Below are 14871 nucleotides of genomic sequence, written 5' to 3' on the forward strand. Positions count from 1 at the left end.
TGGCAGTTGATACTGTACATGTTTCCTTAATATTCCTGCTAATAGAGAAATAGCACCATGTTAGTGTATCCATTGTTATTCTGGTGACCATTACAAGTTATGCTTTAAGAAAATAATAATTATTATTATTGTTCTGCTGGTTGTCAGTTAATTTTTCGAGAAGAAATGGTTTGTTAATATTGATCGTGTTTGGTGTAGCTTTGTTTCTGGGCAAGCAGGTTCAAATGTTGTTAAGGTACCTTCTGAAAAAATTGTAAATACTTGATATAGGCATACCCATTTCTGTAAACAATGCAATATTTTAAAAATATTTTTGTTACTCTTGTGACAGACTCATGGACATATTTGTGAGGGTGTATATTTACTGAATTATGTTTCAGCACATGGGTATAACATTATTGTTTTATATGTAAAGATTTGCTTGCCTCTGTGGCAGAGTGGTAGCCCCACATGAGGCTACATTGTCAAATCCTGGCCTGCGCATTCTTTGTAAGGATGACTGAGCATGTTAAGTGACTGACTTTAGGTCACACCACCGAAGTATCCAGGTTCAAGGTCTAGCCTGGGCATGAATGTTCTTTGTTAGTGTTCCTGTATAAATTTCATGTAATCATCTTTCATCCTGACATTCACGATTAGCCAAAAGTGGCTGGAAATCGATGTAAAAATTACAAAAATACAACTATTTTTGGTAGTAATCCAAACCTTGATAATGTGTCATTTGTTCTATTAACACTATCAGATAAAATTGGAATTGACCCTCTGTACCCCCTGAGGAAAGTGAAATATTTTGCATGGTTTATGACGATTTTGTTGTTTATGAACGTTTCCAGTTGATTTTTGCTCGTGGGAATGTTGTATTGTGAACTAAAGTAAGTCTGTTACTTTACCATGTAGCAGAACAGCCCAAAAGCTTCACGCAAGTGAATATGCATAGTTATGTTAGGATTGCTAGGTTTGGTACTGATAGTTATTTTTAACATGTTCTTTTGCTATTTTAGTGTTCATACAAACAGTTTTTATGAACATAAAGCAGCGAAGGTACTCCGAAATTGTAGGTTTTAACTTATGTGGGCCATACTTTAAGATCTATATAATATATTCATTACTTGTGCTTTCCTAACGCTGGAAACACTTTTACATTACGAAAAACATTGAAATCTGTTGATTAAAAAGAAAAACAACATAATTCTTGAGAGGGTACAGTGGGTCAATGGCCCCCGAAAGATCTTCATTAATTGTTTCCATAATTTTCCTGGGCACAAGTGTTTGGTTTCTTTTGCTTCTGTTCAGTTCAAACTGCACACTTATTTTGCTTAGATTCTCTGCATAGCCTTTTGATCTTTAATAAAGCATGACAGAGAATATGTTATGAACCACAATGTATGCCATCACAAATGTCACTTTCAAATTTTATCACTCTTCTGTAAATTGGCTATATTATTTCATATTTACAGATTTCTTTAATGTCTTTATATTTCACATTATAGTCCCTATTAAAACCGAACCTCTTATTTTATATATTGTTTCAAATTCTTACGGGAAAGCCATGCTATAACTTTTTCACTATAAAATTTGCTCTACAATAAGGATTTGAAATTAGTAGTCGCAAGTTTCAAAATACAACTGTAATTTTTGTTTGGTCTCTATGTCAATCAGTGGTGATTTGTCAATCCTTATACTTTTGAACATGAACTTTCACACTGGATATATTTTTTCCAGAAACATGGGCTTTTCGTCTTATTTATTTGCAGAATATTAGCATCCATTATTTTGTGTGTGCAGATCTTTTAAAAGTCTTGTATTGACTAACAATGTTAACTTTTCAAGATACTTGTCGAGGAATAGTGAAGTAATATATCCTAATATGGAGTGGGATGTGCAGATTTTTTAAACTGTGGGTTATAAAAATTTGCAGCTGTGATATAAACTTTCATGTCTCAGCCTATAATAGTTAATGCATGGTTTAAACTCCAAAGCAAACGCAACAAAACGTTGCACTTGGTGTTATGCCTCTGTGTCAGATTAGCTACAATGATGCATATTTAGCACCTAATTATAAATGTCCAATTTCTATTTTCCATTTCCACAGGGTGGTGCACAGAAAAGTAGCCTGGGTCAGCAGCATATACTACTGACTGGCTACTTTTTCATGTGCCACCCTGTATTTTTTATGACTACAGGGCAAATAATAATAATAATATTTTATTGTCATTAAGCTTGCACAGCAATAGACAACGTCAAGAACATAATACATGTGAAATATATTATAAAATAATATAAAATTATAACCCATTTTATGTTTAAGTTGCACTAAAATACAATATTTTTAATTTCAAGAATTTCTTGAGTTGAGTACAATGGTGTAGCAACTAACCAGGCATACAGTTTATGTTTAAATACATTCATAGGCATATTTGTCACATCAAGAGGTAGCTTATTAAATAGTCTTAATCCTAGAGCTTCATAACTATTCAGGGATTTTGAGAGTCTGTGATAGGGTATATTTATACGCCTGCTGTTTCTTGTAGTATAGGAATGTACATCTTGTCTACTTTGTAGCTGTGGCAAATTTTTCTTTACATACAACAGCACAGTGTAAACATATAGATTTATCACAGTCATAAATTGTAACTTAATGATCAGTGGCTTACAATGAACTAATTTGTGTGAGTTGGTAATTATTCTCACGGCTTTTTTCTGCAGTATTAAAATTTCTTGTACATAACTGCAGTTCCCCCAAAGTAAAATTCCATATGAAATAATGCTTTGAAAGAAAGCGAAGTAAGCTGATCTTACGTAATCTTCAGGTACATGACTGTTTAGATTCCTTAACAAATATATAACCCTGGAGAGCTTGGCAGTTACGTATTTAATATGTGGTTCCCATGATAATTTATTATCAATGACAATACCTAGAAATTTCACATTGTCTTGAGCTATTATCGATCGGGATGCCTCTAAGACTGAAAAACATATGCTGAGGTTTACTTTCATTCAGCAAAAAACCATTAGCTCTGAACCATAAAGAAGATTGATACAGGGTATTATCAGTTATGCCTTTAAGAGTGTTAAAGTCAGAGCTGGCATTAAAGAAGGTAGTATCATCTGCATATAGTATTGTGTGAGCAGTGACGCAAAATGGTAAATCATTTATCATGAGAGCAAACAATAAAGGCCCAAGACCCGAACCTTGAGGTACACTGCATTTGACCTCGGCTACATTTGACCTCTCCATTCCTATGCAGACAATTTGTTTACGGTTCTGAAGGTATGAATGAAATAGTTTAAGATCTGTACCACCAATGCCATAGTATTTAATCTTTTTTAGAAGTGAAATGTGTTCTACACAATCAAAAGCCCTGCTCAGGTCACAGAAAGAGGCCTGAGCAAAGTCCTTAGTTTCAAAAGCCTTAAGTACATTTTTGACTAGTGAGTCCATGGCATCAATTGTTGACTTACCCTTCCTGAAACCAAACTGTGATTTGCAAATTAAGTTATTATGGTCCAAGTAATTGCATAATTGAGAATGCATAATTGATTCTAAAACTTTTGAAAACACTGGAGTCAGTGAGATGGGACGGTAGCTGGCTAAACAATTTTTCTCACCTTTTTTATAAATTGGTACAACCCTTGATAATTTCAATACATTTGGAAATGTTCCTTCCCTAAGACATATATTTATACAAAAGGTCAGTGGAAGAATTATAGAATCTATGATTTTACTGGATAAATCATAGATATCTACACTATCTGATGGCTTCAACTTTTTTACAACATCTATAATTATCTCTGGAGTTATTTCAGAAAAAACAAATTTTATTTCAGAATGTCTTATGCTATACTGTTCAAGTAAGTCAGAAACTGTTTCAGAGGGTCGTACAATGTTGTTACGAATTTCCTCAACAGAATTAATACAAAACTTATTAAAGTCATTAGGGGAGATTTCTATAACATCTCTTTTGCTGTATTTGGCAATCGAATTAATTAATTTCCAGGCAGTCTTGCATTTATTCCTGGATGCCTCAATATTAGTTAGATTATACAATTTCTTTGATTCATTTATAGCCCATTTGTATTCCTTTCTTGCCCTCAGGTAGATTGATTTAGCCAGATCTGTCTTATCCCTCTTAAATAAATCTAAGTATAATAAAACCCTACATTTCATACCGGCTAACTTAGGAGTGTACCAATCAGCATTCTTTTTTGTATTTTCTTCTTATTAACTTTGAGACTAACTTTACACCTTTTCTGGGGAATACTCCTATCATAAATATCTAAAAATACCGTTAGAAACCTTTCAAATGTTACATCAGCCAATGTGTGTTCTGTATCCAAGGACTGAGGTTTACTTAACAGATCCAGCCAGTTTATATTACAGAGCAAATTCCTGAAGTTTAATATTTTATCATCCGTTATTGGTCTTGAGATCACTATTTTAGATTCCTTACAGTTACAATCACAGGGTTTTAATTTATGTATTTTTAGCCAAGGAGAATCATGATCTGAGTATGCAAATACAGTTATATCACATGTTATACGAGATGTTTTTATGTTTGTGAATATATTGTCCAGGCATGCCGAACCCCTAGTGGGTTTATTATTCATATAGTTAAAGTCAAACTGCCTAAGCAGATTTTTAAATCCAGTCACACTTTGTTTATCTTCTGTTACATCAAAAGGAGAGTTTAGATCACCACCAATTACGATACTAAAGTGTTTCCACCCATGCTTTGTGCAAGATTCGAATCTAAGACCTAGAGTGCACATTAGCACATTACTCAGCCACAGGTGCCTTCTTGAAGCCCAATTTCAAACGAAGTTTATTAATATGTAGAAATTTACAAAATAATAATAATAATAAGCTGCAGTTTCTCTCAAAATTAATATGTATCATTTTAGGGTTATGTAAAGAGGCAAGCTTTGTATGCGTGCATGACTTGCACTCCTGTAGTTGAGGAGGACTTCAAACCAGCAGGCGTGTGCTTGGCATGCAGTTACCATTGCCATGAAGGTCATGAACTTGTGGAACTCTATACCAAGAGGTAAGATTAAGAATTGTTTAGTCATGTGAAAGTGTGTATGCATGTAATATTTCTTGTACAAATAAACATTTGTCATTACCATCGGTACTAGAGTGGAAATCTTACAACTTCTGAACAAAATCACATGCATTCTAAAAGTGTTACCATGAATTGAATTGTTGTTTTAAGTCCACTTTATGCACAGAAAGGCTAATCAGGACTGGACCTACAGTTTAAAGTGGGATCCGAACCACTATGTGCCTCCACTGGGTATCGAACCCGGGACCCCTTGATTACAAGGTGGCGACATTACCACGGGGGAGGCTCATGTTGCCATGAGAATAAGATACCCTTAATGTGCATAGCCTAAGAGGTATAAATATATTCCATGATCAATTGATGGGGATTCAACTTGTTTGAAGTTATTTCGGTCCACAACAAAGAACACAAAAAGGGCACATTAAAACATGCTTAACCCTATCTTACTTGTGCTGAGGGGGAAACTTACTTACCTGAGGAAGCAAGGGGGGTGGGGGCTTCACAGGCCCACAATTATTTTAATCCCTGAATTTCAAGAAACCATTTTTTTGGTGAATTGCTTCTTGCTTTCTTATTTATAGAAGTTTAGTTATTTATTGATTATAGTGATTACAAAAATTACCATCATTAAAAAAAAATATTGCATGAGTGTCACACCCATATTTTAACATTTGCTAAAACTCACAAAAACCATAATAATTTTTATTAATGCTTCTTGTTTACAGAGAGCCAGTTGTTTATTAATTATAATAATTAAAAAATATATAGGCTATCATCATTACCAACCAATTGTACACTCTCACTAGCATGAGAGGGCCTCCCCGATGGCGCAGTGGTAGCGTCGTCGCCTTGTAGTCAAGGGGTCCCGGGTTCGATACCCGGTGGAGGCACATGGCACAGTGGTTCGGATCCCACTTTAAACCGTAGGTCCAGTCCCGATTAGTTTTACTGTGCATAAAGTGGACTTAAAACACCAACTCAAACCAAACCAAATCACTAGCATGAGGTCTCAAATAACATGCTTTTAAAGATGGCACCTGATACACACCCCCAAGTATATTTTGCCTCCCATTTATATTACATTTATGTTTTTTATGAACAAAACTAATACAGAATATTCAATAATGTTTATTTCTACGTATTATGTACTGTACAGTATACATATTAACTTAGAATGATGCTACATACGTGTCATACGTAGTGCTGACGTTCAGAAGGGTCAGTAAACTTTAGACCTCTATAACTCGGAGTTGGCGATTTTGGCCCTCAATAACTCGAAACTTGGCAAGTCGAAATCCTTGATACCTCTTAATTTTTTTCATTTTCCCCTTAAGTTCAAGTTATCAAGATTCCACTGTATTTGCAGAGAACACTTTCGTAGACTATAAGATCTCAGAACATTGATTATTTCTGCAGCAAAGATCACTTGCACATTGATTTATTTTTTCTTCAAATAATTTGTGTATGAATTGCTTTAGGTTCTAGGTGAAAAAACAGCATGCATTGTTGAAGATTGTAGGTATTTATCATTCCTATCTTGAAATGAATATTGCAATCCATCCCCATGTGGTGAAATAATTGAACAGAAGTATTTCAATCATACTTTACCATGATTATCTGATTGTCTTATGTTCTTTTTACTCCAGGAATTTCCGTTGTGACTGTGGCAATAGTAAGTTTGCATCCAACAAGTGCAACCTTGAACAGGTAAGTTGAGTTTATATTTGTTGTTTTTATAGTTGTTTATTGCTTATTTGATTTTTAAGGCAGCCACAGTTGTCCAGTTGGTATGGTGTCTGACTGCCACATGGAGAGGTGGGTTTGAATCCCAGGGTAGGGACTTTTCTAGCAAGGTCCCTGCATGAGGCACCTCTGGGGAAGGGAGGTTAAAGATGGCTTGAGCATGGTGATGATCACATCACCTCCACAGCCTTCCCAATGGTATAGTTGTAATCTAGGAGTACCAGGTTAATTACCTGCTGAAGGCTCATGGTAGTTTTGATCCCACTGTAAACTGTAGGTCCCATCCCTATTAGCCTATCTGTTCATAAAGTGGACTTACAACAAACTCAAATTTTGCCTCAACAAATGGCTAAGATAGTGAATGTAGGGCCCTATCTTCACACCCCACATGCTTTCATGTTTATGAGAGCATGGGGGGGGGGGTGCTTGTGGAAACACAAAAATGCAGCAGCGCCATACACCAAGTCTCAAGTTATGGTCCCCTACCTATCTGTTGACAGTTCCAGTTCTTTCCGGCAGCTGGAACATGGTGCTGTTCACATCATCTCCAAAATTGCTGAGATTAAGAATGTGTGGGGCCGTACCACCACATCCCCTAAATGTGTCTTCATGGCATTGTAAGCCTTGTTGTGTGTGTGTGTGGTTTCTTATCTATGCATATACAAGACATACAAAATACGTAGGTTCAAATTAACAACATAACTTTAATGCCTGGAAGCCATTCACGTACATCTTACACACGGTTACTATAACAACCAATCAATAAAATGCTATAGAATACAAATTCTTCTTCTTCCTCTTATTATGCGTCTATCATCTCCTCCTGGAGTCTCTTTTTTTTTTTTGTTTTAAGTGCTGGTCTCACCGTATCTATCAGGAGGTCTCCTAAGTCTATTCGATCTTCTGATTGGTGTGTGCCCAGCGTCTGTATGTGGTTGGTTTTGGTTATCTCTTCCCTCTGCATCCTCCGGCTGTCCTTCTGGTATCGATTCAAGGTTTGGATCAGGTAGATCTGTTGATGAGGGGTTTGGTTCACACTCACGATTTCGTAGCCACCTGACGTGTACCGTTCGTGTCGATCCGTCGAACAACTGCACTTTATATATTAGGCTGTTGCCAACTCTAGACAATACCATTCCTGGTACATGCTTGGGCGAATTTACCTTCGGGGTCTGCACCCAGACTGGATCATTCGGAAGATATGCAAGGTAAGTTTTGTCAAGTCTCTTCCTCTACTCGGCCCCGCCGTGATCCAAGAAATGGTGGGCGATCCACTCGCCTTTCCCGCTCAGTCATATCTGTTACCATCCACCAGAGTCTTGGTTGAAATCACAACATGGAAGGAGAAGGCAAAGTTTGAGTTTCTCCTAATCTGGAATTTCTCAAAAACAGAAGAACTTCCGCGATCCTCACGTCCATTTGTAATGAACTTGAATTGGGGTGTTCTAATACCAATTTTCTCAAGTGGTCTTTAACGTTGCGAATATATCTCTCGGCCATCCTTTACTCGGACTATGGTACGGAGGTATGATTATGTGCCTTATTCCGTATTGTGAACCGAAGGTCTGGAAAGTTAGACTACTGAACGCAGGTCCATTATCTGACACAATATTATCTGGTAGACCTAAGTAAGAACAAGACTGTAATATCCAACGTATGGTTTCCGCCGAATCCAGAGAATGAACTGGCCATATGTCAACCCATTTACTGAATGCGTCGACTAGAGTAAGAAATTTCTTTCCTCCGAAGAAAAAGTGGTCTACGTGTATTCTCTCTGGTACGCGTGAAGCTTCTGGCCACTCATTTATAGGGCTTTTTCTTACTTTCCTCCTTTCCGATTGACAAATATTGCAATTATCAACATATTTGTCTATGTCCCTGAGCATCTTTGGCCACCAGTATATTGACGAAGCTGCATCTTTCATAACACGGGATGCTGCATGATTACAATGTAGTAATTTTAATACCTTTTCACGTAATATGGATGGTACAACAATTTTTCCCATCCAGCTAAGGTAATCACTCTCCACAGATAAGACGTCGTCGCTCGAAGAAAACACCCAATCCGGATTGAATATCTTTTACAGATAATCTATTTGGCCAACCATGTTTGACAAACAAAATTACCTTGTTTAACAGTGGGTCTTCTAATGTGGCTTTATTAAATTCCTTCAAAGAGATTTTTGAATCACATGTGTCAACGCTGTTGCAAGTTGTCGCGTCTATATCTATTGGGATTTCACTTTGTACTTTATCTCGTAGTCCATATGGAACTTCATAGTGTCGTTTAAAAACAGGCAAAGCATTCCTTCTCAAAGGTATATCAACTTTAAACGGTGTGATGGGCTTTGATAGATCTCCATCAAAAACTCTAGCATATTTGCTAGATAATAAATTAGCTGTTCTCACACCTTCACTTTCCGGTATTTTAGTATTAATATCTTCGTTATTCTTTCGTTCAGACCCCGTGTTTGTCAACACAGTGTTACATTGTGTTAACAGTTTTCTCCAACCCAGATGAATACTGTCGAGCCATGAACGTCCAATCAACGGATAACGCAGTTCTTCTTCTTCACAATATAACCGGCAATTTATACAATACATCATTCAATGATAAATCCACTAAGGTTTGACCTTTCAACTTTAACGTATCATTATTCACGCCTCGTAACGTTAGTGAAGTAAATTGTGTTTGCCTATGTGGAAACAATTGTTTGAAAGACTTGTTATTAAACAAAGTAACATGTAGTTCACATTGTACAATTCGCTTATCAATACATAAATCAACTACGCACGGTTCTGCTGACACCAGAACATTAGTGCCATCTACATCTTGTGCTCTTGGCTTGAAACTAACACTCCTTGCTTTTGAACGAGTGAGTGTTGCATCTTCCACTTGCGTATTTTCTGTGTTCGATGAAATAGTGCAAGTACTATCTTCTGGCGGATGAGAATCACTAGCCTCGACGTGCAATAAAGACAAACCATGAAATTCATTATGTATGTTTTGTTCAACAATAGTGTCTAAAGGTTTAATATTAGACGTAGATATTTGATCACTTGTAATTGTCTTACTCGCAACTCCACCATTATTTTTCCTAAACTTGCATTTTACATGCCAATGACCTTTCGTTTTGCAAAATTGAACATATCGAATATTTTGCTGGACAATGTCCAAGATCATGCCTTCTGGAGCATCTATCACATTCTTCAGTGTTTTTATTACTTTTATCCCGAGGAGTAACAAAGTTCTTTTTGCTTGCTTGCGAGGACTGGAAACATGGTTTAAATATCTGTGTCCCAGCAAATGCAACTAGATTAGGACTACATTCCTTTTCACGATGTGTGAACATTTGTGTTTCCCGTTCAATTAATTCCATTTGAAGCACAATATCTTGACATTTTGTTGGAGTCAATGTAGGTTCAGAAAGTAATTTCTTTCTAATGGCGTCAGACCGAACGCCTACAATTATTTGCTCTACAATGGCTTCCTGTAAGTACTGTCCAAAACTACATTTAAGTGCTTGTTGCTTAACACGTACCATAAATCGTGTTGCATCCTCGCCGCTTTCCTGCATGCATTGCCTGAACTTAAAACATTCCACATATTTGTTTATTTTATGGCCATAATGTTTAAGTAGATTATCCCTGAGGATCGAATACGTTTGCCGTTCGACTGGTTCAGGTGCTAGGATAATCTTCAGCACTTTGAATGTTTCAGGTCCCATAATCAGTATGGGCACCTTCCTGGCTTCATTAACATCATGAGCCAAGCAAGACTGTTCAAACCTCGTTAAATAATCTTCTATTTCTTCCGAATCTGGCCGGAACTCAGAGAATAAATTCAAACCGAACATATTCATAATTGTGGTCAACTAAATATCACAATATCGTAGACACAATCCGTATCACACTGATTTGAATTTGCCTTGTACAATTATTGTAATCTACGCCGTAGACACAATTTGTATCGCACTGACTTGAACCTTGCCCTTGTGCAATTATTGTAAATAATACACAAACCGTGTAATCTTGGTTCTTACCGTAGAAATTGATCAAGCAGACACAATTTCTCCTTGCATAAACCTATGCTGGAATGATGATCGTCGCGTACTCTTCGTAACGTCTTCACCCATACTTCTTCTTACGAAGAATCGCCAAGAATATCCTGTACGACTGCGCCATAGATGTAAGCCTTGTTGTGTGTGTGTGTGGTTTCTTATCTATACATATACAAGACATACAAAATACGTGGGTTCAAATTAAACAATATAACTTTAATGCATGGAAGCCATTCACGTACATCTTACACACGGTTACTATAACAACCAATCAATAACATGCTATAGAATACAAATTCTTCTTCTTCCTCTTATTATGCGTCTATCAGGCATGGCGCTATATCCACGGGGAACTTTACTTTTACCTTATGTCAGCCAGTACCTATAAATTGTCGATTTAGTATTTTCCATCTATAGATCAGAGTTGTAGGAAAAGTTTCAAACTAACACAATATTTTATTTAAATTTGACTGAAAATTTATCCTTACAAAAGGTGCATACATTGTAGATGGAATTAGAAATAGGAGACAGATGTATTGTATACAAAATATGAATGTAACTATTAATTTTATCCTTTATTTTGACACTGTTTCCAGAAAAACACTCTTGTATCCTTAAGTAGACACTAGCCTCCTTATCAGAGTGGTTAGCACAGCATGCTACATGTCAGGTTGCAGGTTGGAAACCTGGCCTGGGCAGGAGTGTTCTTTCTAAGTGTCCCATCATCATTCATCTGTGTCTTTGAATCGGCCAAAGTGGCAGATAAGTGAAGTGAAGTAAAGTAAATCAAATTTAATCATCCATAAGTACACCATTTTGGAAGAAAATCACACATTGATTTGATTTGCTTTATTTTACTTGGCCTTTTGTGCCACTTTTGGATAATTTGCGAATATGGGAATGAGTGATGAAATTGATGAATGGACACTCGCAAATTTCCATGCCCAGGAGAGGATTCGAACCCGGGACCCCTGGCGTCGTAGCACTATGTGCTAACCACTCTGCCACAGGGGCCAGCAAAATCACACATTGAAAAAAGCAAAGATAAAGTACACAATATCTGCATTCAGGGTGGCTACTCACCGGGAATTCTGCTTGAATTTTTCCGCAGATGTGAAAAATTACAACTTTTATTAATCCAAATCCTATTGAATTTACACATATTGTAAATATGCCTGCCCATACCTAATGCCCTGAAGCAAGTTTTTCACAGTTTATTTTTTATTTTTATCGAGGAAGGAAAAGAATGCTGTGTGAAAAATAAGACATAATCCTCTTGATCCGTTTGCTTTGTTAATGTCTTTTGTAGAGCAATCTGACAGCGGGAAGATTATTGCAAGGTAAGATTTCTTGAAGATGATTTGTAGATTTGAGTTTGGAATTCTTAACACAATGAACAATTTTTCTTAGATTAGAATATATACCGAAACATTTATGACTTGGGTTTGTAGATGTATTTCAAGTCTGAGTATGTGAAATTACAAATGTAAACTACAGACCTCAAATTAAATGTTTTAAATATACAATTTAATTAAATTGAATTAGAATTTTTGGATACATTGGAATCGCACAGACCCTTTGTATTGTTGCTATATTTGTGTGTGGGTGCTGAGAGGCGGTAATACGTAAGGTTTAAATAGAGAAAACATCTGCTTGTAGCCTTGAATTTATCACTGTCCTAGAGTAGCCACCCTGATATTGAATCTCTCTGTATTATTTCTAGGGCAAAAGTTCAGAGAATGAGCTCAACCGGTACAACCAGAACTTCAGAGGTTTATACTGCATATGTCATCGTCCCTATCCTGATCCTGAGGATCAGATAGATGATGAAATGATGCAGTGCATTATTTGCGAAGACTGGTTTCATGGCAGGGTGAGTATTAATAGAAACTGTTGTAGTGTGCTTTAATGTTCTTTGAAAGGACTTTACGTAGGAAGGAGAGTGAAATAAAAACGTTAAAAGTCTGACAAAAATTGTATGATAGACTGCATATATTTCAAATTCAATCAACTATTATTTGAAAACAACCTCAAGGCTGCAACACTGATCACGTGAATGTTATTTTAAGATGGCGCCTCCTCCACACAATTGCTTTGACTAGTCTCCCTTGTAGGTTGAACTTGCTTTCATAACCACCTAGGGCTGGTCTATTCTGTGGTTCTCATCTGTGAGGTGGCAAGTGAGGCCTGTTGTCCTCCTTCAAAGCTGTTTCTCTTGATTTATGCTCTCAAGTCTGTACAGTGGAACCCAGTTTCTCCATTATACACATAGCCTTCGTGTCCCTACAATTGGTCCCTGAAGATGAGAGTGATGTCAGGTCTCGAATTACAATTGCTTGTAACATTTTCTGCATTTTACGTTTGTTTAGAGCTAAGCCAACACCAATACCATTGGTGATATTGTTTCCGATTCCCACCAATACTTGAATATTATGACTAAAGTAATTCAGAATATTTATAAATTTCAAGATACGTTTTCCATTGGAACTATATCATAGGACTCCAACAGAGATTTAATTCTTGAAGCTTTCCTGGCAGCGAATGATGAAAGGTTTTCTCGGGATATTAACCAGGTGATTTCCGGATAGCTTTCGAAACCTGACATCACTCCCATCTTCAGGGACCAATGAATCCCTGAAGATGAGAGTGATGTTGGCTCTCGAAAGCTTGGAAGCCTATCCGGAAATCACCTCATTGATATCCCGAGAAGAGATTTGCTTTAAAATCTTCATAATTTTACATGAGATAATCACAAAATCCATTTCTCCCCACAATGTAGTGGCAGTCTTTCTGTAGCATTGGTTTACCTGAGCACAGGTGACTATACAGGGTTCCCACACACCTGGAGAACCTGGAAATCTCAGGGAATTTGGAAAAGTAAAATTCTGAGGGAAAATCATCTAATTGTTTAATGAGTCCCAATGAAGTACATCTGACGGACTAGAAATATGCTTGTATCTGTTGAAAATAACAATTACAATATTGCAATTTCAGTAATTTGCTTTACACATTGAAGGTATAGGCTTTAAATAGAATGTTTGTTTTGCATTACAGATTAAGTACTGTTGTGTCCATTTGTAAACTTCTATTTCTCAAAGTGTGAAAATATTTGGGCCTAAGTTTCGATTGTTTAATTCAGAACTAGTCATGGTACGTAGACATTTTTTTCATGGTTCAGTTGCTATTTATGTTTGTTAACACATGCTTCCGGGTTTTGCTGATTGCTCATTGTGTCTTGTCTTGAATTTTTCCTTTCCTTATCTTTTTATATGATTTTGTTTGTTTGCGAGCAGACATTCATTCACTCTTGTCTTGGGTACAGGCTGCTACTGTCATCTACTTGGTGTGCGAAGAAGTATTACGTCGCTAAATGCTTTCGGTGTTAGGTTAGGTAGGTTATGGTTAGGTCTTGGCATTAATAAAACTTCCCTAAATAATTTTTGCTATGTTAGGTGGGTCAGATTTAGTGTTTTTAGCATTAAAATAACATCCCTTAATGCTTTCAATACTTGATCATGTAACAAATCTGTTCTCAAGCACATAATCCTCTTCAATCTCGCATGAAATCTATTAAAACTCTGTGTCTGAGACAACCGGACACAATGCAAAGTGCTGCCGCTCAAATAAGCTACTTTTCAAATCATAATTTCTTCTGGAAATACTGTTTAGTGAAACTTTTAACTGTGCTACTTACCTTGTCCAACCTTGAATCTTACTCCCCAACATTTTATATTCTAAGTGCTTCCAAATACTCCTATAACACTTGTGAAAAATCATTAAACATTTGGGACCTTTAACAATATTTATTCTATATATGATTTGTTTGAAATTATACCTTGTGCGATGTAATATTTTTTGAAAAGGTGTTTAACTCCCACAAATATCTGCAACCTTAGTCCATAATTATATTCGCATAGGGATGCCATTTTATTCTTGAATTAGTTTTGTTATTTTATGTCTCTTTTCTGCCACTTTTGACTAATCGCAACTATGAGGATGAGTGG

The 14871-nt window shown here is 36.5% G+C and overlaps 1 protein-coding gene across 1 annotated transcript in view; it reads left to right on the plus strand.

Annotated features, from left to right (window-relative positions):
• LOC145989826 (putative E3 ubiquitin-protein ligase UBR7) overlaps positions 1-14871 on the plus strand; it is a 59339-nt gene that overhangs the window by 15421 nt on the left and 29047 nt on the right. Inside the window, exons 2-4 of the mRNA XM_083125211.1 lie at positions 4903-5045; positions 6710-6770; positions 12591-12740. Coding sequence (XP_082981337.1) covers positions 4903-5045; positions 6710-6770; positions 12591-12740 — 354 coding nt within the window. The remainder of the gene's footprint in view (positions 1-4902; positions 5046-6709; positions 6771-12590; positions 12741-14871) is intronic.

This window comes from Lepisma saccharinum, chromosome 7 (genome assembly GCF_977018435.1).
Source record: "Lepisma saccharinum chromosome 7, izLepSacc3.1, whole genome shotgun sequence".
Classification (NCBI taxonomy): Eukaryota; Metazoa; Arthropoda; class Insecta; order Zygentoma; family Lepismatidae; genus Lepisma; species Lepisma saccharinum.